We start from the raw sequence: 23358 nt of genomic DNA, 5'->3' as shown, positions 1-23358 counted from the left end.
TAAGTGGAAGGTTCTGGAAGAGAATCACCTGGCAGTCCAAGACACAGTTTTCCCCAACCTGAGCAGGCGAATTCTTGCATGTAAGCAATCTGCAGAGCTGGTGCTGACCTTTCTGTGTCCACTGGTCCTGGCTATTTACTGGGCAGGCCAGTTGTTCAGTGGAAGCTTTCTAGGCAAGGAATTACATCGTGCTTTTTACAGACGCTCTCTGTCTCTGGACTCCTCTTTTAGATAAGTATTGCAGTACTTATTTATACTTAGGATTTAGTTCAGAAAAAGGAACAATTTTGTTGTATGTTGTGCTCAGGCTGCTGTTCCTGATTTGATTATTGTAGTCATAATGTTTGCTTGCTTGCTTCTGCTTCTGAAATGCCTGAGTGGAAGCTTTCTATCCTGAAAGTAATGGTTAGAAAACTGAGGGAGTTTGAAAGTGTGAAGTGGTGTCTCAAACAAGGTGGAGATGTTTGGTTGGCTGTTTTTTACCAGTCAGCCTGCAGAGACATGTTTTATGGAAAAATCCAGATTTTCTACTGATAGCACTAGGAGGAGACTTGAAAGAACTTCAGTAGTTGTCAAAAGAGTTTGCTGGTTGTACATCCAAAAGTCTGGCAACCTCTGCCCACCTGTGCTGAGAAGACAATGTGGTGCCATGTACAGAGAGAAATCACTATCTCATTTATAAAGTCAATCTATTTATCTAGTGTCTCCCTTGTGGCTTAGACACAAATCTTCTCCTTTTCTTGCCTCTGACCTTTCATTCTGGTTTCCTGGTTGCTGTGTGTTGTAGATCTACTGTTGTCTACTTCCAGAAAAACTGTGGTTGGTTGTTTTTTTGCTTGCTTCTTTTATAATTAGGGCTGTGTGTAGTTGGAAGCCTTCAGTGAAATGCTAGAATTTATGGAGGAAAAAAACCCATTTGTAATATATTTGGACAAAATGTGCTTGGAATTGAGATTACTCCAAAATGTATCAAGTGTCACCAAGAGCAGAGCTTGTCAGGCTTGAAATTTTATTACTTTTTCACTGTATTTTATTTTTATGGAGATGCAGATATTTATTACTTTATATATTTTTCTAGTTAGTTTTCCTTTTAACAACTACTTTTCTTGATGATCCAAGAAGAAAATCTTGCAAATAGGAGCTTTTTGACCTGAGGGCTGGTTACATTCTACTTGTGATACTCCGTCAGACTGTTTTGCAGACATTTCTGAGACTACAAACTTCATTTTAAATGCTTTTAAGACATTTAATTTTTTAAAAATTTTAAAATGAACATTTTTTAATGTTAAAAAAATTTATCTGTTGAGCAGGTAGACTTGGATAGGTTGGAAATAGGCTCATTTCTGTCTTGAAATATTGAAATAGGCTATAATGGAATGTAAAAAACTAACATGTTAAACAAATATGAATCAATTATCTAATATGTGATTTATTTTATGGCTGTTATTTTCTCACTGCCGGAGAAGTAGCACCTGACCAGCACGTGCAGGAGGTTCTTGGTGTCGCTGCCAAAAACACATCTTAACTGGTGATATAAGCAGTGAGAAATCTTAATATGTTTTGAGTGAAAGCAACACTGCTTCCCTCTCAGCTGTGTGGGATGACCTGGCCTTCAACGACTGATGTATTTGGATTTTGAAAGTGATGTCTACCTTACCTCTAGTCTAAGACAATTTCTTTTTTTTCATTGAGTTTCCAGATAATGTTAGAGATGGTGTCGTGGAAAGAGCATATTGATAGAAAGTCACTTTTTCCCCACTGCATGATGATAGGAAACGTGTGCCATACAGTGGTGTCTTTTTTTTTTTTTGCACAAAATGTAAAAAACTTCCTTAAAGATAATAAATACTCTGCTACCTTAAAAGTTAAATATTGCTCATGTAGTAATCTCAAGAGTGGAGATGTAAGAGCCTGTTTCCTGTTTTTCCCAGCTCTCTAATACTGCCTAGGGAATAAAGGCCTTCCCTGAGTCAGGGAGGGAAGGGGAAACGATTGGTGCATGGGGTACAAATACTATACACTTGCTAGAGCTGTATGGCAAGGCATTATTCATCTTGGTTTTGTTTACCTTGCCACTAATAGGGGTGGATAGTAATATTTAAGTCTACACTTATAATGGGAACTTGCTTTAGGAAGAAAAGCATTGTCAATTTTAATGTTTTTGTTATAAATTCCCAGAAACTAGAGTTAGGTGTGTATTTTTTTTTTTTTTAAAAAGGTAAATGAACCTGTGGTTAACTTCATATTGTTTTAATTAATCTGCTACTTGTAAATGAGCTTATTTTAAAGTGGACTTTGGGTCCCTGTATGCTATGCTGGACACAAGGGTGGCTGGACTATGCCATAGTTTTAACTGGTTACATGAGGAGATTCGGGGACAATTGGATGAATAGAGACTCCATTTTATAACTCAGGAAAAATCTCTGAGTTTTTAAACTTACTGTGTTTTTTGAGGAAGCCTTATTCTTCAGTCTTGCAGGATAGTGAGATTAACAATGCCTTTAAAAGTACTTGGGGTTAATTAATACATTTGTTATTTCCTCCTATCTAAGGTGCCTTTGACAGATTCTCTAAAAGCAGTAGTGTTTTATGTGTATCCTTGGGATGCCAGCCTTAGTCTGCTGTGCAGGGCAAGAGCGTCCCGTATCAGAATCATAGAATGTGCGGGCTGGAAGGGACCGACAAAGCGCATCTAGTCCAGCCCCTCCGCCATAAGCAGGGACATCTCCAACTAGAACAGGCTGCTCAGAGCCTCATCCAGCCTGATTGTGTTTGCAGCGTATGAGGTCCCATAGTGTGCCTCCAGCTGAAGTCTACCACACCCCGGTACTGTCACTGCTCCAGTAGTTACTGTTCTTTCATTTATTGTTGTCTGTATTTAGCTTACTGTTAGTTCTAAGTGATGTTGCAACAATCCCCTATAAATGCGGTCGCAGATACAGCTGACCTTCAAGTTTCCGCTGCCACCTCTAGGATAGCTACTCTTTTACCTGATTTTGCTCCTCTAAGATCTTGTTACCTTGTTTCTTACAGCCTTTCTGTCCTTCATCTGTCTTCACAATTTAACTGTGCCCATACAGCTCTGTAGAGCAGTGAGCAGCTAGACTAAGGTGCTAAAAATCTTCAGCTGCCTGTCTGGCAGGAGCAGGTTAGGTGAGCCAGGCTTTTGTTCCTTCCCTCCTCTCCTGAGAGGCAGCCAAGTGGAGAAAAGAACAGGGAGCAGGAAGAAGAGAAATCAACTCTGACTGGCATTTTGTAAGCAACCTCCCACTCATTTGGCAGGTATTCAGCCCCTCATTCATTTTAGACAACAAATACTTCTCTGAATAAGCTTTAGAAAGATGAAAACAATACTTTTTTAGAAGAAAAAAGTTGTCTTCTGAAAGGCTTGGTGTTTAAGTGTTGGGAGCAACATGATTCTGAATGTCCATCGTAGGCTGTAGGGCCTCTCCAGTTGCAGTTTAGGTGTGAGCCAACTAAACAGGATCGAAAATTCTTCTGGACAATGGAGTAGAATTTGTGTTCCGTGGGTCAGAACAATCTACAGTTGCAGGAATGTCTGCATAGCTCAGCTTAGTGGACTTCTAATATTTCATGAATCAGCAAGCCAATTAGCAACTGCTATTAAATATTAATGTTTCTCTGAAACAATTTCAGAGAATTCTTCATAATTTGCCTTTAGACCCAGAGGAAAATTTGAGATATCCAAAGGCAAAACCACAGAAAGTTAACTACTGATTGTGTTTCCAGTGTATGAAGTGGGTATTATTACGAAGTCTGGAAAACACTTTTTTTCAAATAAAGCTTGGAGGAAAGGTGTTGCTTGTGTCGCAGAGAGCTTCTTAGGATGATCTAGTTGTGTACTTCTGCTTTCTAGTCTCTTCTTAACACGCAGCCTTGAACTTTGAGAATTCTTAATTACAGGTACACTTTGTTTAACAAATGTGGAAATGATAGCTAATACATCTAAATCTGGAGATTTCTGACCTGTGGGGAAAAAAAAAGCCATATAATGGTTCATTCTTGCAACAATGAAGTTCTGTAACTTTTAAGGTACATGTATTTCTTTAAGAGAGCATTGCATCTCCACCCTAAACCACTTGTATTTAATTCTTCTTGGCTTTCAGTTTCATGAAGCAGCTGATATATATAGATACATATATATATTTAAACCCAACAGAACTGCAAGGTAATCACTGAATGATGCACTTTGGAGTGAGGGACATAGAGGTTAAAAATAGTAATCACAGAATGTTAGGGGTTGGAAGGGACCTTCAGAGTTTGAGTTCAACCCCCCTGCCAGAGCAGGAACCATCTAGTCTAGGGCAGGAAATGGAGTTATGAGGGGCAGGTTATGGAGGCCTGATAATGACTTCCATGCTTTAGACCTTTGGATTTCTGTGAATGTAATCTAAGATTAAATTTTTTTGTTATTCAAACCTTTTGGGCCTTTCTTTTGTAGCTACAATTTTCTGATAAGTTTTTCAGCAGAGGTAAGAGCTAAGTCTTTGAAATATAACTACTGCTGCTGGCTTCACCTGGGTCCCTGCTGTGGGTGTGCATGGCTTCAGAGGAAGGGAAAGGAAGAGTCGGTGGCGAGGACAGAGCTTGCCTTTTCGTCGACTGTTTCGTGTGGCAGCATTAGAGTTTCACCTTTGTTGAGCCGTAATGATGAAAGGCTCAACTCTGCCAGATGCTAAACAGCTCAGCTTTGATTTAAGAATGAACCTAAATCTGTGCTTAACTTGAGGCATTTAAATATTCCCACTGAAGTCCCTGGCTTGAGTGGGAAATGCCTGTCATGACAGTCTTAAATCTGAAGCAAGTACCTTGTCTGTATGTTTGGACTGGCACAAGGTGACTGAAACCTGTAGTAAGGAATGGTGAAATAGAGTCCTTTGAGGAAAGATCAGGGAGCAAGTTGGGTTAGGAGTGAAGAACAGAGGACATGGGAGTTGGGGATGGAGATTTGCATAGGGAAAACTGGTAAGAAGAACAATAAGAGAGACCTACAGTGAAATGTTTCAAGAGAAGATATTTAAAGGGAGATTAATAGGGAGAGGAAGTTCTAGCAGGAAGAAAAAAGAATTTTGAAGGGCAATTAGGTGCAATACTAAAATAGAGTCGCAAGTAGCTTTTGTCAACAAGGGCAAAAAAAAAAGAAACTGTTTAACAAAGTAGATATGAGTAAGATAGACAAAAACCAGAATTTGCCCTTTCAAATGAAAAGAGGTGGAGGAAAAGGACTTCACAAAAATAAATCAGAGAAATAAGAAAAATACAAAAGCTAGGTAAGTATTGTTTCTGAGAAAGAGAACAATTGAAGAAGTAAGGGTGATGGAGAAGAAAAGTGCAAAAGCATTTTGTAACTAAGTAGATGACCATTTATTTGTGCTCCTGTCATTGATATTTCTTTGGTTGATTTCTGCCTCAAAACAGACTAAGGAGATGAGGGTAGATACAGTTATTTGAGTGCTAGTTTATGTGAATGATTTTGGTAACCTGGTCTGGATGACGTAATTACATAAGTCAAATTATCTTGTTTACTACCTATATTATTTAGGACATTTCTTCCCTGGGTATTCCGACGTGTCCCCAAAATGGACGTGGTGTGACTGCCTCAGTGTAAGGCTGTACCCTTTCTTCTTCAGAGCTGCTCTTTCCATATGTAGAATGGACATGGGGGAGAACCTACCTCCTTGCTTGAGCAGCTGTCTTATGTTGCAGATAAACACAGAAATGGTCGGAAAGTAACAGGACTCTTTTACAAAACAGTGCTGTTCCTGAAGTGGTTCAGCATTCTGGATAGCTTAAAATACTATCAGGGAAGATTTTCAGTCCTTTCACATGGGTACACTTGGAAAAAAATTAGATTCTTTTCCCTTCCCACTTAAATGCAAACTGCAAAATATGTTACAATGAAAAAAAAAAAAAATGCTGGGTGAATAGTTCCCACATCCTAACCTCAGAAATTAATCAGGTTAAGTTTCAATACGGAAATATTTCACTAGTGTAATATTAAGTGATGCACGTAATTTCTGTCAATTCATCAAGTCATCAGGCTTTGTCTAAGTAAGAAAAGGGAACTGGCTGAAATGTATAAATTAAAGGGAAAAAAATTTACAGCCTTATAGAGATACATTAGTATTTATATATATATAAAATCTGGTTCAGTATTCCCAGAGAAGCAATTCCTGTACTTTATTCCAGCTCAGTAAGATCGTGTTGTGCCTTGCTCAGGTGGAAGAAGAACCAAGTATCCTCCCAAAGCACTGTGCTTTACAGTGTACAGGGAACAGCCATGAAGCTTTCATATGCCTGTATCAGTAGGCTGTGATACTATTAAAAAAAAAAAATCCTATATTTTCTAGTTAGTAAGGAATATGGTGTATATCTTGAGTCTAACCAAAATGACTAACCAGTAACTTCTCCTGAGGATAAGATTGTGAGCTTTCAGGAGCTTTTCTCCAGAAAGCTGGCGTGTATAAGTTCAGCAGCAGCTTCTACCACCTTTTGCTTTGCTTTATAAAGTGATACACAGAATCAGCTATATGGATATGAAAATAAGCAAGGAACACTAAATAATTCATGTTAGTCTTCTGTAATATCATCTCAGTACAGATCCAGTGAGCATGACCAAGCTAGGCTGGAGTTGTGTAGTGCAGTTGGTGAAAGTGAGTTAATAAAACCTCTGGACTATGAACCTGTGAGGGTGCAAGTTTCTGCTGCTGTGCTATGGGCATAAAGGAAATACTTTCTTAAATACCATCTTCACTTTTATGTAAGCTTTTTGCGAGGGAGGCAGGATGCTTTAGTTAACATGGTATTCGTTTTCTGATTTTCTTCTTTCTCTTGGAGCTTGTGTAAGGAATTGAGATAGTTATCATTTAGCTTGGCAATTAAACTCAATTGGGTATGCAGCTGTAGATGTTCATTCAGTGTTTGAAAGCAAATAGATAATCTTTTATTTTGCATTTGTTTGTTTTTTTACAACATTATTGTTATTTCCCCCTTATACACTTTTGTTCCTTTATGACACAGTGACCATTTCCGAAAGCACTAATGCTGTGAGAACCAGAGAAGGAAATAATCCTGGGGCATGTGAATCAAGGATGTTTTGCTTTCTGCAGATCTGTACCACCTTCTGTCTTCAGCAAGAAACACATGCTTTTATGAAGCTGCAAAAATTGAAGACAATAAACATGTTATTTTTCTGAAATTTTGTATCTTGTCTTGGGAAGAAGTGCTGGCTGGGTTATAGTTCCTTGAAAATGATGACCCATCAGGAGACGAAGCTCAAATTTTAACTGAGAGTATCAGCTATAGTTGTACACTAATAGGGACTGTGTATGTGAATGTGTATACAATGTCATTTGCATTTTAAATTTGGCTAGGAGCATCTTGGGGGCATCATGTTTTCTTCCATTTGAAAAATCTGAATAGCACCTGTAATTAAGGGAGAAAACGGAGCCCTGGAAGCTAGGTAGGACTTCCATCTATTGATCTGTGTAAACCTGGCTTACACTGTCAGGGGAGTAGCAGTCAACTGCTGAGCTGCTTTGTCACTGACAGAAGCTGAAAGGGGATTTTTTTTTTTTTTGTCTATACTGTTTATACACCAGTCTATAGACCTGCTGGCTGGTTGAATTTTAAAGAGTGCGGAGGTTTAAAGACTTGTCCCCTGAGGGATGCTCCTGCCAGTTGGGAAGCGAGCTGGGGCTGCTCTGCAGAAGTCGCGTACACGTGGGCTGGCTGGGGCAGGGCTGGGGCAGAGCTGCCCCGTGCTCAGCACGAGCACCCTGCAACACGTACCCCTCATTTTCAGGTTGTTTAGTCAAAATATTGAGCTGATACCTTTTGGGGTTTTTTTTGGGTTTGTTTTCTTTTTCTTGCTTGATAATTTATTCTGAGAGGATACAATGGGGAACATACATGAATATATTTCCATAGCCAATTCTGAGGCAGTGCAGAGCTCACTAGGCAGCAATTAAAATCCGTGGTAGAGAGGAGAAAATGACTTCCTATAGTATGAGAATAGGTAGATAGACTTCTATAAAAAAAAGACATTTCTTTGGAATGGGAAAGGCAAGCTCTGTGAGCCTGAACTGAGAGACTATTTGGAAATGTTCAGGAAATTTCTGAGTTAAAAGTTCTGATTACCTTGTTCTGCTCACTTTCATTTGTTACAGTTTATTATTACTCATTCCAGCATCTCACATGCTTGTTTCCTGCCTACAGAAATTCAAATATTTACCTGCCCTGTTTGTATTTTGCTCCTTGCCCTTCTGCAGTGGCCACTCACAGCAGTTGGGATGGGGCTTGAGCAGCTTCTTTTTGAGAATGTGGTATGTACTGCTGTTGTTCATAATTAAGTTAATAACTTTTCCCAAAACATGACATGCGGCTTCCATACTCTTCTTTACCTGTGCTGACAAAGTAAAAGTTCCAAAGATTTCTTGAACTTCCTTGTATGACTTAGAAATTCTTGGAAAGTTAACTTTTCCATTTTGCACTGTATGAGGATTTATGGAGGCACATCATATACCTTTAAAATGTTGAAACTAACATATGCATGTTGTACTTGGAGACATCTTTTCCCCAAACTATTGTCCCTGGCTGATTAATTTTCTTGGGTTCTTGATGTCTTACACTGTCCACTGAACCAGGCAAATCTTTGAAGTAAATAACCGTTGTTGTGTGTAGGAATTTAAATACATAATTTCCCCTAATGGGAGTTGACTGTTCGACATGCAGTAAACAGAGAGCTCGGGCTGCAGAGTGCTGACGTCTTCGATCATGTTCTGAAACCCCCGTGTGCTGCTCTGGACATTTGTGATCAATATGCAATTTTCTGAAAGCAGACTCCTTGCAGGATGACTCGGCTGTGTGGCAGTTTAGGGCTGTCGGTCTGCTACGAAAAGGGAGTGCTGTAGCTGTGACCAACTGCGTTGATGTCGACTGTCTCCTTAGCTGAAGCATTTCACAGAGGGTTTGCTTTTGCAGTTGGGAGCAAGGAAATAAAACCTCTTTCTGAGATCTTGTAAAGTCATTCTTTAGTATTTACTGCTAACTTATCTGGTAATTAACTTTTTTTTTTTTTTTTAAGAAAAATGTTGACTAGTTTGAGAGCATTTTTATATTTTAATTAACACATTTTATTTGCCACTAAACAGCTTCTTAAATAAAACTCTGTGAGCAAGAGTGACATTTATCCTTTCATACTATGGTACGAATGTTGATGTGGTGGATTCCCTACCCCCTCCTCCCTTTATTAATAGCAAAGATTGCTTGTGAAACCCAAAGGGTTAATCATATAAATTTCTCCTTTGGGCCAGCAGAGAATTTCCATCGTTCTCAGCATTTGACTATGGAACATGTATAAAGTTGTTATACCTCTCTGTAATTCATTCTGCTGCCAACTTCATTCCCTTTTCTCTGCCTGCATTTTAATTGAAACAACATTTGTATTTTTGAACCAGGATCTGTCAGAAGTCCCTGTGGCTAGTCTGTGGTACAAGTAGCAGCAGACGTGGCTTACCCATATGGTGTGGTGCTTCTTGTAAAATCCATATGGCCTTGTTGAAGGGAATCCCAGCGGGGATGTGAAGGGTGTTAATACCCTTCAGGCCAGGCCTTTCCCTCCTGGGGTTTCTATGGCATTGTCTTTGCAATCTGCCAAAGCACAAACTTAATTCCTTTTTAATAATCAATTATTTCAGTCCAGGAACGTGTGCTGTGTTTTTTTGCAATTGTATATTCCTCGAGCTTATTATTTGTTATGGGTATTTTTGGATATTTTAAAAAAAACCCAAGCCTTTCAAAAGCCTTTTCAAAAGTACTAACTTTATTTCTTATATTTGCAGGAAGTGCTGAACAGTGTTCCAAAGTTCTGCTTTCCTTTTGACGTTGAAAGGTATGTGGTTTTTGCTTATTTAAAGATATTCCATAGCAAATGATATTTAGTGTAATTGCAAAGGTTATAAAGAAAAGGAAAACATACTGTACTCCATAAACTTGCACCTGCAGATGACAAGAACATGTTCCCTGTTGTTCAAGTCTAAAAATGCTACTAGGAAATGATGACAGCAAAATACAATCTTTACACTGTTTTAGGGATATCTCTCTCAAGATTCCAGCTCCTGGTTTTGTCCCTTGTAATTGTCAACACCATCTGTGTTAATATAAGAATATAACATATCACCTTCAAAATGCAAGTATCATGAAAAAAATGTTGCAGTGCACTAGGATATAAAAACTCACCGAACATTAGTGAAAACATGTTGTTTGAGGTCAAAGAAACTAAGACTTTAATTGCATGGAAGTAACTGAATATGCAATTGATTTTTCTCAGAGAAGAATCAAGACCATTATTTATAATTAATTAGCCCTTACCTTTTTGGTATCAGCTATACTGTGGCTTCCATGCAATGCTGCCAGTCATTTAAATTGTTCATAAAAAACATTTTTATTAATTAAAATGTTTATTTAGGCTTTTAAAAATTAACTGTAATTAATTTAATAACTTGTACTCAGTCTGGAAAACATGCACTGTCCAAGTCGGCAAAGATTGAGTTAGCAGCTTGATTTACACAATTAAGGAAAGGTACACCCAGGTAGTGTACAGGTTGAGCTGGTTTCAGAGCAACGTTGGCATCAGTTGTAGATGGAGACTCAAAGATGAGAAGTATCTACCAGGTGCAAGAAGCTGCTATCAGTGGAGTGAAGAGTAGTGTGTATATAGAGGAAAGAAGAGAGACTGCAGAAAAATGCACTGGCAAAATAAAGATCTTCATAAACAGAAGTACCCTGAAACAAACTAGACTCATTTAGTCTTTTATAGTTGAATTTAATTAAGTTGTTAGGGTTTTGAACTGGTTAAGCTCACTGTCCTTTAAGCTGTTTTAATGACTTAACTAATACGATTGTCAGTGTGGCTTTAAAGCCTTAAAGTCTTTAATGTGCTTAAGATACGTACAGAATTCTGTTTAAAATTGGTAATGAAGATGAATAATGGAAATAAAATTTGAGGATAACAGAAAATGGTGAGGTTCTGTTGCTGCCATCCAGTGGCAAGAAGATAATCAGTGGCAGCAAATAATTATTTCCAAATAACTCATCTTGCCTTAACTATTTCTTTTGAACCACTCAGAAGACCCTTAGTTGCTTGTATGAGGTAGATAAGCTCAATCAATCAGCTGTGGGAATACAGGGATTTATAGCATAGGTAGGTACATATTTTAGCTGAGTTTACAAAGGAAAGGAAAGGAAAAGGAAAAAAGAAAAGTAGTTGTTACTGGCTGTTTGTTGTTGGTCTGTTAATACCCTCCCTTTCCTTCCTCCCCAGACATGCTTTTTGACTCTTGGCCTCATACTTGACTGTAAAGCAAAAATCCTACAAAAATTTTGTGCAAAAATTTCTACAAATTTCATAAAAATCAGGAGTTGGACAGACGGAGGAGAGGTCCTTGGAAGCTGAGATACACTGAGCAGGGACCAGACCGGTGTGTCTGGCCTGGCCTGCTGAGGGCTCGGGCAGTACCGTGGTACCGCTGGGGTCAGACGCCGCACTCGCCGCTTCCTGTGCGCTGAGTGCTGAGCTGTAGGGGGTTATCTCTGGGAGAACCAAAGGCCGTGTGGGATCATGAGAGTCTAAAAGAGCTCGGCCCTTCCTCCTTCTCCGCTCTTGTGGGGAAAGGACAGAAACGCTGGCAGCTCATCCAAGAAAGCAGGCAACTGTTTACTAGCAAGCTATTTGTGTGAAAAGCTTGTAGTGTATTTACCTTTTACTACTCCGGTCAAGCATTTGCTGTAGTGTAGGCACATGTTATCACTTTTAAAGGAAAACTGATTGTTTTCTGCTCTCAGGTTTATTTTTTGTTTTGAAGTTTGGACTGTTAAAGAAAATGATTGAGAAAAACACTGCTATAGCTCCTTTTTATATGGCTTTTTTCCAGTGGATATTTAAGATGTGACAAGCATTCTGTTTTTTCTCTCTAGCCATAAATGTACTTTTCACTTGTCTGATGAATATATATACACATACATTTATTTTTTTTTTCTTGTGTAGAGGATCATAATAGACCATATACCTCATGCCCCCAAGTATTCTGCAAGGCAGTTTCAATGATAATTTCTGTACAGAAAGCTTTGATTAAAGTGAAACGTATATTGTACTTCAGGGAGCATAGTTTTTCAACCTGTATGATGTATACTGCATATGTATAAACCATTCCAAGCTATACCTGATCCTTAGTCAGAGCTAGAAATTACCAGTGAAAAAGTGATAACTTCCACTGCTGCTGCTGATCAAGATACCTAGAACAAAAAATGTGACTCTTCCATAGTTTGCTTTGGACTTCCTAATATGCAGCAGAGTTGGAGAAAATGGAGTGTCTTTTCTGTTCACTTAAATACTACTCATTAAAGTAGGAAATCTATATTCTACAAATTATGGAAATAGGAAAATTAAATCACCATTAAAGCACACTGATAAGGTCATTGTCACCTGTGTTCTTCCAGTGAATGGATTGAAAAGGGAATGAAATGAGAACATGTATTTGATTTTGTTTTATTAGATCTAGTTATCACTGTTTGATGCTGCTTACGTCATCTCACCAGACATACTTTATCTTTTATGCAGATGTTACAAATAACTGTACACTAAATGTTCTAATTATCTTAAGTACATACAGTAAATGATTAAAAATCTAGAGGTAACTCCCCATTACATTCAAACTGTAAGTCAAGCTAAAAAAAGGCACAATGGTGTAATGTTTTGGCCATGACTTAAACTTTGAGTTTTATGTCTAATTTTTTATTGAATGCAAGCACATAATTACATTACTGCTAGTTATAGCTTACATTTTATTTTGGAGGGTTTGAGAAGTGTATTGCATCATAGAAGTTCTTGAGCTTTTGCTCCAAGAACTTATGTCCTTTTTTGTGAATAAATTATTTTAGGCTTAATAAATGGCAGAACTGTATAGCATTATAACAGTTTGCTTGTAGATATTTATAAGTACGTTCATTTTTCTCTGCTACAGAATTCCTTTCTCTGTTTCTTTTAATACAGAATAGGAGGATGTAACACTTGAGAATGTGATTTTAATTTCCTTTTAATGTTTGCTAAACTAATATTAATACATCAGAAAAAGCACCCTTGTGTTCCTCAAGTCCTTTAGGCAAATTCTGCATGATGTTCTTTTTTTTTTTTAGAGTCATATTCCCTATTTTCACTCTCAACCCAAAACTCAGGTATAACTTTGCAGAGAGCCCTCACCTTGATCTCTACCTCCATCAGATATTTAGCTGGATGATCACTAGTGAGCATACAACTTCTCTTCTTCCTTTTGGATCTATTTCAAATTCAGTTGTAAGATGTGTTACGTCACTGCTTGACCCTTCAATTTTACCTGTGCTTGGAATGTCTCTCATTTGTGTCTGCCATGAATACTTCCTTTCTCCTTCCATTCCTCTGTCTTTTCCCTTTCAGGATGCATTTCTTCTGCTGAATGTGTAGCACAGGAGGTTTTTTAACTAAGATACTTTGGAAACTGCCTGTGGGTTCAGCATGGAGACAATGATATGTACCTCATTAATTTCCCCTGCAGTGCTCATCCGGTCACAGGGAAGTGTTACATTTTGGAGTGTAAGAAGTAGTGCTGCTGCTGCTGCAGAAGATCTCTCATTAGCAGTAGACTATTGCTCAAGTATGGGAATTATTGTGCATATTATTTAACCTATAATCTGTTAGGGTCAATGAGTAATGATGGCAAGAATAACACCACTTTCACTCTTCTATTCCTGGCTAATGCTGTTTCTGTAGATATTTCTACAAAAAGTCTGTGTGGCAACACAGCTATGATCAAGAGAAGGGCAGGACAATGGCTGTAGATATAATTGGATTTCCAGGTCTTCTGACAGACAGTTATATCTTACACAAAAAAATTTGCCTTCAAAGTAAATAGTTGAGAGTGAAAAGTAAATAACTGAAAATGTATTTCAAGTTGTACAGAAGATAAATAAACAATAGCATCTCCTGTACACTTCAGTCATCCCAGTCAGTTTGCAAGATGGGTTATGAACAGAGAAATGCATCAGCAGTTCTATACAATAGAGTTCTTTGCATCCTTTATCTTATTGTGTCATGGTAAGTGTGTGTGTGATATCGATGTGTAAAAGAGAGGCCTTTGTAAGGACAGGTTGCAGCATGTACTGTGGAAGAGTGTAACTGTTGTTTTCAGACGTGGATTATTTGGTTTCCGCATCTGTGCAGAAGTGGAGACACCTGAAAGGGAACCTGGCACGGGTAGGGAGCCGCATCGTGCTCTGGTAGACCCTTGGCCAGGTAGGATGGCCAGGGCCCCTGGGCTGAGCGGACTTGTGTTATTACTTAAATTCACCCAGTGGGACTCTACTGACTAGTTTGTGGTTTTTTTCAATGCTTCTGTCATTTTGAAAACATAACCAAATTATAAGTTAACCATACTTTTTGTTTGTGGGAATTTTCTTACTTGGTGGTAGCTTTGTACATTCTTCCTATCTTCTGCATTTTTCTTCCTGTTCTTTTTCTTTCTGACTTGTAAGGGCTTGGGGTGTCTGGGAAGTAAAGCTCAAGTCAGATAGCTAAGCTGGAGCAGGGGAACCCTCCACACAGGGAGCCTTAGCTTCTGGAGTCATGGATCACGGAGTGGGCTTGGAAATGGAGAAAATAGTCCCTGAAGCTTAGCTTGGGGACATCAGTTAAAGGAGACAACCCAACATAGGGTGACTGTCTATCCATCAGCTTGTAACCCTGTCTTTACATCTGATTTTCAAATTCCTGCTTGAAAAGGTTTCTAATCTATTTTCTTATTTGGGGAGAATTAGGGTGGATGACTGGTGGGGTTTGGTTTTCAGCATCAGTTTGGGGAATACCTTTTGAAGTTTGAAAGTTTAGGTAGTAGCCACCAAAGCTTTAATCAGAACTGTGTACTTTAATTACATTGTTGAAGTGCAGATATGTGACACTCTGTAAATAAAGATACCAGTAACTGTTTTATTTTAAAAATATTTAATCAAAATCTGTATTTCCATGAATAAAGTCTGGTGGTTTTTTTTTATTTTGTTTTGTTTTTTTTAAACACACCTATAAAATGAACTCTTTGAAATTCAAAAACCTTTAAAAACTCCTAAAATTTGAATAAAAAATTAATTTTAAACATTATCTGTGTCCTACACAGATTAATTTGGAAGAAGAGCAACTCTTATTGACAACAAGGGAGAGATTCAATGGTTAGACATACTGGGTTTTGTCTGAAGAAGAGATTTCATTCCTGCCTTGCTCAGCTCTCTCAAGGCAGCCTTAAAATGAAACCTGAACAATGGCTATAGTGTAAACAAAAATCATTAAAATGACTCTTTACATATTCCGTGTGTACCATAGAGCTTTTTCTGCATTGTGTAGATACATGCTTAAAAAAATACTCAAAACTACTTTAATTCCTACAGTGATTTGCAGTAACCTTGAAAGAGCCCATTGTCGTCTGCTGGGTTAATAAATATTTACACGTTTTCTTTGCTATTACTGATTATTGTTAAAGTATGATTAAAAGTAAGCATGCAGGGCAAGAGCTGAAAGCAAGTCAAAAAGCAGGCTGAGGAATGAGTGAGGGGAAGGTCAGGGGCGGGTGGGAAGGGTTCCTGCCTGCTCTCCCTGCACAGGCGAGCAGATCCTGCTCTCTTCAGATAGCCCACTGGACCAGCATTCTGCAGAACGTTTGTGAAGCTTGGACAGTTGATCCTGTTCTCAGAAAGTCAAGTTAACATTTTGTGTGTAAGGAATTCTCATGTGTTATAATTGCATTTTCCCTGTGCTGATTTTCATGTTATGGAAGTTGAGAGAGGCATCATTGCTGTGGTTCGGTAGCAGTGCCAGGAGCTGCTACCTGTAAGGTCAAGGCAAGACTTGACTTCCAGAGAACCCAAATGTGCCACAGTGAAACACAGAGGCAGGAGCCCCAAGTGGCATAGACAACGCTTGTCAGCGTGATGGTACATGCAGTATATGTGTTAAAACTGTAGTGCTAACACTTCTTGAATGTTCTGCATGTTTGGTTTATACGTTGTGGTTATCTATCAATATACAGAAATCCCCAGCCATCAGTCAGCTTTAATTCTGCTGAAAAGAAATGAAAAAGAAAAAGGCATCCTTACTGTCCCCAGATCCTAAGTGGAGTTCTCAAATTAGAAATGCAGAATTTATTCAGTATTTTAAATTCTGATCAGATAATGTGGTCCAGATAGATGGTTATTGGCTTCTGTTAGCTGTTCCTTTGAAGCAAACTTTTGGGTTCTTTGGGGAGATACAGTTTTTGCTGTGGAGTTGTTCTCGGTTTGAAAATCTGTAACGCGATGCTTACACCTCCTAAGCTCTGTGGGAAGCAGAGGTAGTGGAACCATGCTGTGGGGTTCACTGGCGATCTGCTTTCCGGAATAAAGAAGAAAATGCAAAGATGTGAGATTAGAAAATGGCATCATTGGCAGGGGAATAATAATATGTTGTTATTGACAGCTGTTTAGTCAGGCATAGTATACAGGCAGCATGCTGGCTACACAGAAACTGAAAAATTAAGGATTGCGTGAAAGCCATCGAGCATTTACTGTGTTTAAAGAGCACACTAGGTTGTTCTAGTCCATCGAAGACAAGCGAAGAAAATGCTTCCTTTGAGTTTAGTTACTGAAATGCTGGGGTTTGAATCCCGAGCCCCAAATTAAGGTTGACATATGGGTGATTCCCACAGCCCTTCATAAAGAGGTGGTGAGTTTGCCTTATAGCTTCCCCCCAGGGTGCAGCCGGCCCTGCAGGGAGAGCCATAAGGGAAATGAGCCCCAGGGGTCCCGCATTGAGTCAACAAAGGTCAGGTGTCTGCTTGGGGATAAAAGCTGGGACCACTTGCAGGAAGGGAGGGGCATCTGCCCATGAAGTGGATGCCCTTCACAGAGCTTCCTGGTTGGGGAAGCACCTCCTGACTCTCCCTGGAACTGGGCCAAGGTCAGGTTAGACCTTGGTAAACATGGGCTAGGAGAGTGAGAGATGGCCGTGTGGCTACCCTTATCCTATGTGCTTTATCTGTTGACTTGGCTGTTCCCATTCCATCTATGGGAAACCTTGGTTCCTTGTTTGCTCCACCGATTGTTGGTCATGCAGTATCGTTGTTGGTATCGTTGGGGGTGATGTTGATTGCATGTGAACTAATTGACTTATTTGTACCCCTGGTGATTGTTCATGGAATGTCTTATCTATATTCAATACAGTTCACTTACTGGTTTGTCTTTCTGCTGGTTGTGTTATTCATGCTAGGCCTAGTAATTGGAAAAACAGTTATCTAACTAAAAAAATCATTACTTATCATCAGTTGCCAATGATTATTTTGGAGTGAATATATCTTTTAATGTCGTATGTATTTGAGCACAGACTTTTGTTTCAGCTTAATCACTGTATGTTCCCAAGAGACCAGACCCAATTGAAATGAGTGAGAGGCTCTGCAGTCTGGGTAGTGGTGTCACTTAACTAATCGTTAAACTTCTGTCATGCGTGTGTTAAGCAGCATGAAGTGCATGTGTCCCTCAGCTTCTCTCACCCTTTGATCATATGCTACTTCTTCTTTCCTAGGGGGAAATTGTAACATTTTATTTTGGTGGAGAAACAAAACCACCACCAACAAAACTTCAACCCATATTGCAGGGGATAAATAAAAAAATTGTGCACTTAGATTGGAAGACTGAGATCTGCGATGGTTCTCAGATTCTCTGGGCATTCATTTTCAGCTTGGCATATAGGATTGAACCACACAAGACTTAAGTTAATCAAAGCACTTCCTAGCAGGTGCTTGGGGATTCTGCTGTAGGAGATCATGGAAGAATGGGGAGAGAACAGTGGACAACAGAACTGCAGGCAGAACTGCTGCATTTTATGTTTTCAAATCTCTATGCACTCACTGTCAGAACTTGGTTTTCGTTTTAATTAAATCTTTGATGTTCATTTCCAACCCAAACCATACTGTCGTTCGTCCTGTGCCACACGTTTCCTCTCCTGGCAGAAAATGACAAGTCTGCCAGGACTGACAAGTCTGCCTAAAGCTGATTTTCTTTGGGAGATTTGGGAAGAGATTTGGGAGATTTGTATTTCTGTGACAAAACTTCAGATACAGTTTGTTGATGTTCTAAAATGCTTACATTGAATGCATTTTGCAATTTCTATGAAGATCTCTGAAGCTTGGCCATGTTGAAAAGTGAGTCCGTCCCATGCTTATAAGTCTTCCTTTGTCTAAAGCTGAAAAAGTGCACAAGTGAGAAATGTGGTGCCTGGCTTGAGAGTGTGAAGGAGACAAGACATGGCATGGCAGTGAAGATGCTGTTTCTTAAAAAGAAACTGGGGAAAAGGTTCATACTGTCAAGCAGGAAGTGGGGAGTTGGAAATGGAGGTTGGGTCTGGGACCTGGAGATGAGCATGAGAAGTCAGAGGTGCCACTGCAGGGGAGGTAGAAACAGAGAACAAAAGGCATTAGCCTGCACTGCTGAGCAGAGCTTAGCGGTGAGAGGAGGTGGAGTGTCAGGCAGGGGATCTTGTGTAAGCTTACTGTCTCAAGTGAGTATGCATTCTGATGCAGTCTTGAAGATATTATTACCTTTTTTTTAGCTCTCATGCTGTCAGTTCTTGATTATTTTCTGGCCTTTGCGCTTCCAGAACCAAGTTTGCCCTGGAAAATGAACTTAGCAACAAGTTCTTTGTTGGGCAATGTGTAACGCAAAAAAGGGAGGAAAGTGTGTGTAGGAATGCTGTGGGTTTAACCAGTGAAGCTATTCTGAAGGGGACAAAAATCCCCAACAAAACTGCATTCTTTTCTAATGGCTGTCTTAACCAGGCCCGTATTATGACATCTAATAAATTATTTGTAGAATTTAAAACCTTTGTTTTGGTTACCATTTCCCACTGTTGAGGGGTGCTCAAAGCCAGCAAGCTGTGGCAAGCTTGTACTGACTCTGTTTAGGACTTAGGAAAAAACTTCATGAAATGCCTGGTGCATTCCCATCAGGGGCCAGATGCTGTGGAGCACATCAGCTGGAGCATGGGGCCAGGGCAGCAGCCCAAAGGACCTGAGCTCTTTTGTGCTGAGGGGAAGGAGTGGCTGCAAGAGGCAGCCTTAGATGGTGGGAAGAGAGAGAAGGATAGCTGAGGCTTGAACATGAAGATGCTTGAGACTGATGACTTAAAAGCTCATGGTTTATGTGATTTAGTGATTTTATGCTCTGTGTTTAATTTTTCAGGGTGTCCCAAAACCAAGTAGGACAGCATTTTACCTTCGTGCTCACCGACATTGAAAGTAAGCAAAGGTTTGGATTTTGCCGTTTGACGTCGGGAGGCAAGGTTTGCTTCTGTATTCTAAGGTAAGTCTGTATAAGAAGAATTGAGTCAAGGAATGAATATAAGAAAAATACAAGGGGGGGGAAAAAAACCCTTTTGCAAGTACTCTGCTAATGCGTTTTACTTTTTTTATCAATGTGTCATTTCTCTACAGCAGTATTAGCATTGATTTCACATGAAATGTGGTCCAAATCCCCATGTGATGGTATTCTTGTGTGAGGCTAAATAATTCTATTTAAATAACATGAAATCTCTGCTTAAAAGCAGAGAATACAGTGCAGCTTTAGAGACTTTGAATGTTATGCGAATAGTTTGACTTTCTAATGAGATCTTTGACAAGTATCCAGTGAATTTAAGAATAAACTGCATTATTATGTATTCCTCTCCTTGGAAATACAATTTTTTGATTTCTCTTCTGCATTCTTTGGCCAACTATAACTAATACAAGAAATGCCAGAGACAGATAATTCTGAATAAAGAGCATGTTGCTATGTTGCAGGAGAGATATCGATGATGGAGAAGTTGACCCCTCTGAATGACTTTTTCTCCATCTGCTTTTTCTTTCTTCTGTAAAATAATTGTTCTGGTAGTCAAAAAACACAATTTTTTAGCTGTCCTGAACCTAGGGAACATCCAATTCAGCAGCACATCAGAAGAACAAGATTGAATATAATTGCCTTCAAAGTGAGAATTCCCGAACAAAAGGTGAAAGATGAGACATGTACTCCCAAAGAGCCAAATCCATTGGACATGTTTTGAGAGTAAGTTAGGAAGCTTATGGAGAAAAGCAGATTATCAAGTATTTGCCTAACGTGGAAATCAGGCAGTTGTTGAAGGTGTCACTAGAATAGACTCGCTTGAGTTAGGGAGGTAAATCCAACATCAACTTGTAAAAGAGCATTAGCAAAAGAACACACGGAAGGGAATAAAAGACCAGATAATATAGAAATAGAACTTTGTGGAGCAGTGCTTGAAAATATTGGAAATACAACATCAAGACTTTTGTGAGCTTTTAAGCAGATTCTAAACTCATGTTGAGAGCCATTACACTGGATGGTTTTGGGCAAGTCATTTAAAAATAAGTATTATTGCTATAGGTAGTGTGAAAAATAATGGCTACTACCAAATAATGAAAACAGGAAACGGAGAAGAATTTATTCTGGAAATTAATTGACTTTGTGTCATCCTGGCAATAATAATACTTCAGAAAGATTTAATTCTTAGGATTTTGGAGTGTGTAGTGCTTAACCCTTTTCTCTGTGACACCTTTTGTTGCTATATCTTATTAAAGCTCAGAGTGTGAATATATGTGTATGCTTTTAGCTCTTTTCTGTGAGTTAACCTTTTCTTCCCTCATTAAGGTAGACACAAAATATTTTACTTATACTCCTAATATTGTCTGACTGGCTTCTAATCCTATAATAACAAATGTTTAATTAGTTACACACACTCAAGTACACACTTTTAAATACTTTAGGTAGTGCTGCAAACCAAAGGACATAAATTCTTAGCTGTTCTAAACCTGGGTATTTCTTTCAGCATTTCCCCACAGACATACATCAGCTAAAGATTAGTTAACAGTCTGTTACTTGGTAGAAATAACTAAGAAAATGAAAAGTGGCAAGCCAATTTTTTTCACCAAACCATAATCAAGGCACTGCCTTTATTGTATTTATTGTGACAATTTCAAATTCCCAGTGCATAACTGAACGTGGAACAGCACTAGCTTCAGAACCTTGCACTGGAGCTTGGTAATCCGTCCCTCTCCAGTTTATTTGTTGTGTTTACCTCAGACAGAAAGAATGAATCAGTATTTCCATCTGATGTGCTCTAGTATCCAGTCTGGTTTTTGCTCTAAACCCAGGGCTTCATTAGACGTCACCAAGTGAAAGAACACTTACTAGCAGACTACTTTTGGCAGGTTATCTGACTCTCTCTTGTTACGTGCTTGTTGATCTTAAATTAACCAAAATCAAAAAAATCTTAGAAAATGAATGCTGTTGTTTATTATATAGAATGTGTATGCTTGCTCTCTTCCTTCTATTGAAATAACAAGTTTTGTACTCACCCTGTGTATATACATGACTCTGACGTATGAGTAATTCAAACTACTTGTCTGTCACAGATATTTATACAATATTCATAAACTTCTATATAAAACACAAGTGCAGGCATATATAGATAGCACATCCAACTCCACCTCCGCATGTGCTCATGTGTATAGGTTTCACCTCAGACAAGAGGAATGTGTTAAGATTGCTTCACTGGCGCTTTAACAAAGACAACCAGAGATAGTCAAATACAGAAAAATGAACTAAATTAAATGGTGATAAATAACTAAAATCTAAGTAAGCATCTCTGAAAAGAAGAGCAGGAACAAGCCAGTCAAGGTAATGAGAAGGAAATACTGTAGAAATCTGGGTAGGCTGACAAGTGGGGAACAGAACACAACTTTTCTCATGTGGGTATCTTTGTGGATGGTAACAGGCCATGTGTTAACCTGTGCCAAGGCCGCTGGAGAGATGGGATTTGAGCTGCTGAAGGGGATTCTGAACTGAAAACTGAAGAAAAGGCTGCTTGTCCTCAGGTTTTACACTAACCACCAAAAGCTGCTTGTAAGATTAAAGCCTTGTGGTGGTTTATCAGACTTCTCTCTATAATTCATTCTTCATCTGAGACGCTAATTAAAGGAAATCATATCTGAATTTGCAGCCACATGGTTCTGCTTTAAACTGCATAGTTTGAAACAGAAAATATACTTGTGCATGTATAAATCTTCTACAAGTTTTATGTTTTGGTTTTTTTATGTTTTATCTGCACGTGTATATGGATTATGTAAACAGAATTTTCTCCCAAATCTGACTGTTGTGTTCAAGTTCTCTATATGTTTACAGAGTAAGATCGAAATCCCCAAAGATAGCAATCTCAAGCATTTTTGTTTGAAGAACTTAATTGTGATAAACCATTGTCTGAAATGATCATCCTGACCTTGACTGCAGTTGCCAAATTGAAAGTGCCAGTAGGTGCAAAATCATAGGAAGATAAGAAAACAAATCTTGGGTTATTCTCCAGAAGTTTTGTGTGATGCCTTTGCAAGTTTTTTTGTTTTTTGTTTTGTTGTGTGTCGATGTGTGTGTTTTTGTTTGTTTGTTTAGTCTGATGTGCTGGTGTATTTTTCCTTTCAAACTGCATGGCTGCTTTGTGAAGCTCTTTGTGTGAGTCTTGCTGTGTCACTTCCTCCCTCTCCACAAACTATTGAGCTAATGCAGCCCTGTAAGAACGAGGGGCACCACAATAGGAATACTGTAATATCCCTTGTTGTGCTCAGATACTATACTGCATCTTTTCTTCTCATTTTACTTTTCATATTTTAATTTAAATCATAATTTTGCCAGCTGGGATTGGAAGTGGCACAGTAGAAACTTTGATGTTCACTTTCAAATAATATAAGGAGACTTAATTCTTCTGAGTATTCTTCTTAAACGTCACTGCTGTTTGCAGTAGGAGTAATACTTTCTGGGTTTATACAAAACTCATTTTGAATTACTGGAGCGATTTTAGTACAAAGTGCAAATAATTGGACTGAAATCTTTGTTAAAAATTTTGAAACTGTTCATAGATTCTGAGGATGACTTACATATCCAGAGGAATGCAAAATGCGTCATTAAAATACTCAGTCTTAGATTTCATTAATTTTATGACTGTAAAATTGTCACCCAGATTTCCAAATGAAATGCTCTAATAAGGAAGACAGGTTTATGTGGTAAGCCTTTGTAGTTCTTCAGTTCAGACCACGCTTGCAGCTTTCTCGCTCTTCCTTTAGGCAAATCCCTTAGAAGCAGAATGTTTCAATTTTACACATTTTGTGTCAATTTTCCAGACAGAAAAGTAGCCCCTAGACATTAGACATTTTAGCTACGGAAAGGCAGTTTCCTTAGTTTTATTTGATTACT

At 38.7% G+C, this 23358-nt stretch overlaps 1 protein-coding gene across 1 annotated transcript in view; it reads left to right on the top strand.

Annotated features, from left to right (window-relative positions):
- The first annotated feature begins 8312 nt into the window (after nucleotides 1–8312).
- The window catches only part of DENND1B (DENN/MADD domain containing 1B), a 96412-nt gene continuing 81366 nt past the window's right edge, over nucleotides 8313–23358 (top strand). The window contains exons 1-3 of the mRNA XM_008946386.1: nucleotides 8313–8345; nucleotides 9864–9913; nucleotides 19309–19428. Of these exons, the coding sequence (XP_008944634.1) occupies nucleotides 8313–8345; nucleotides 9864–9913; nucleotides 19309–19428 (203 nt within the window). The remainder of the gene's footprint in view (nucleotides 8346–9863; nucleotides 9914–19308; nucleotides 19429–23358) is intronic.

The sequence above is a fragment of the Merops nubicus genome, unplaced genomic scaffold (genome assembly GCF_000691845.1).
Source record: "Merops nubicus isolate BGI_N331 unplaced genomic scaffold, ASM69184v1 scaffold2008, whole genome shotgun sequence".
In the NCBI taxonomy this organism is placed as follows: Eukaryota; Metazoa; Chordata; class Aves; order Coraciiformes; family Meropidae; genus Merops; species Merops nubicus.
This window is presented reverse-complemented; position numbering and strand designations above follow the sequence as displayed.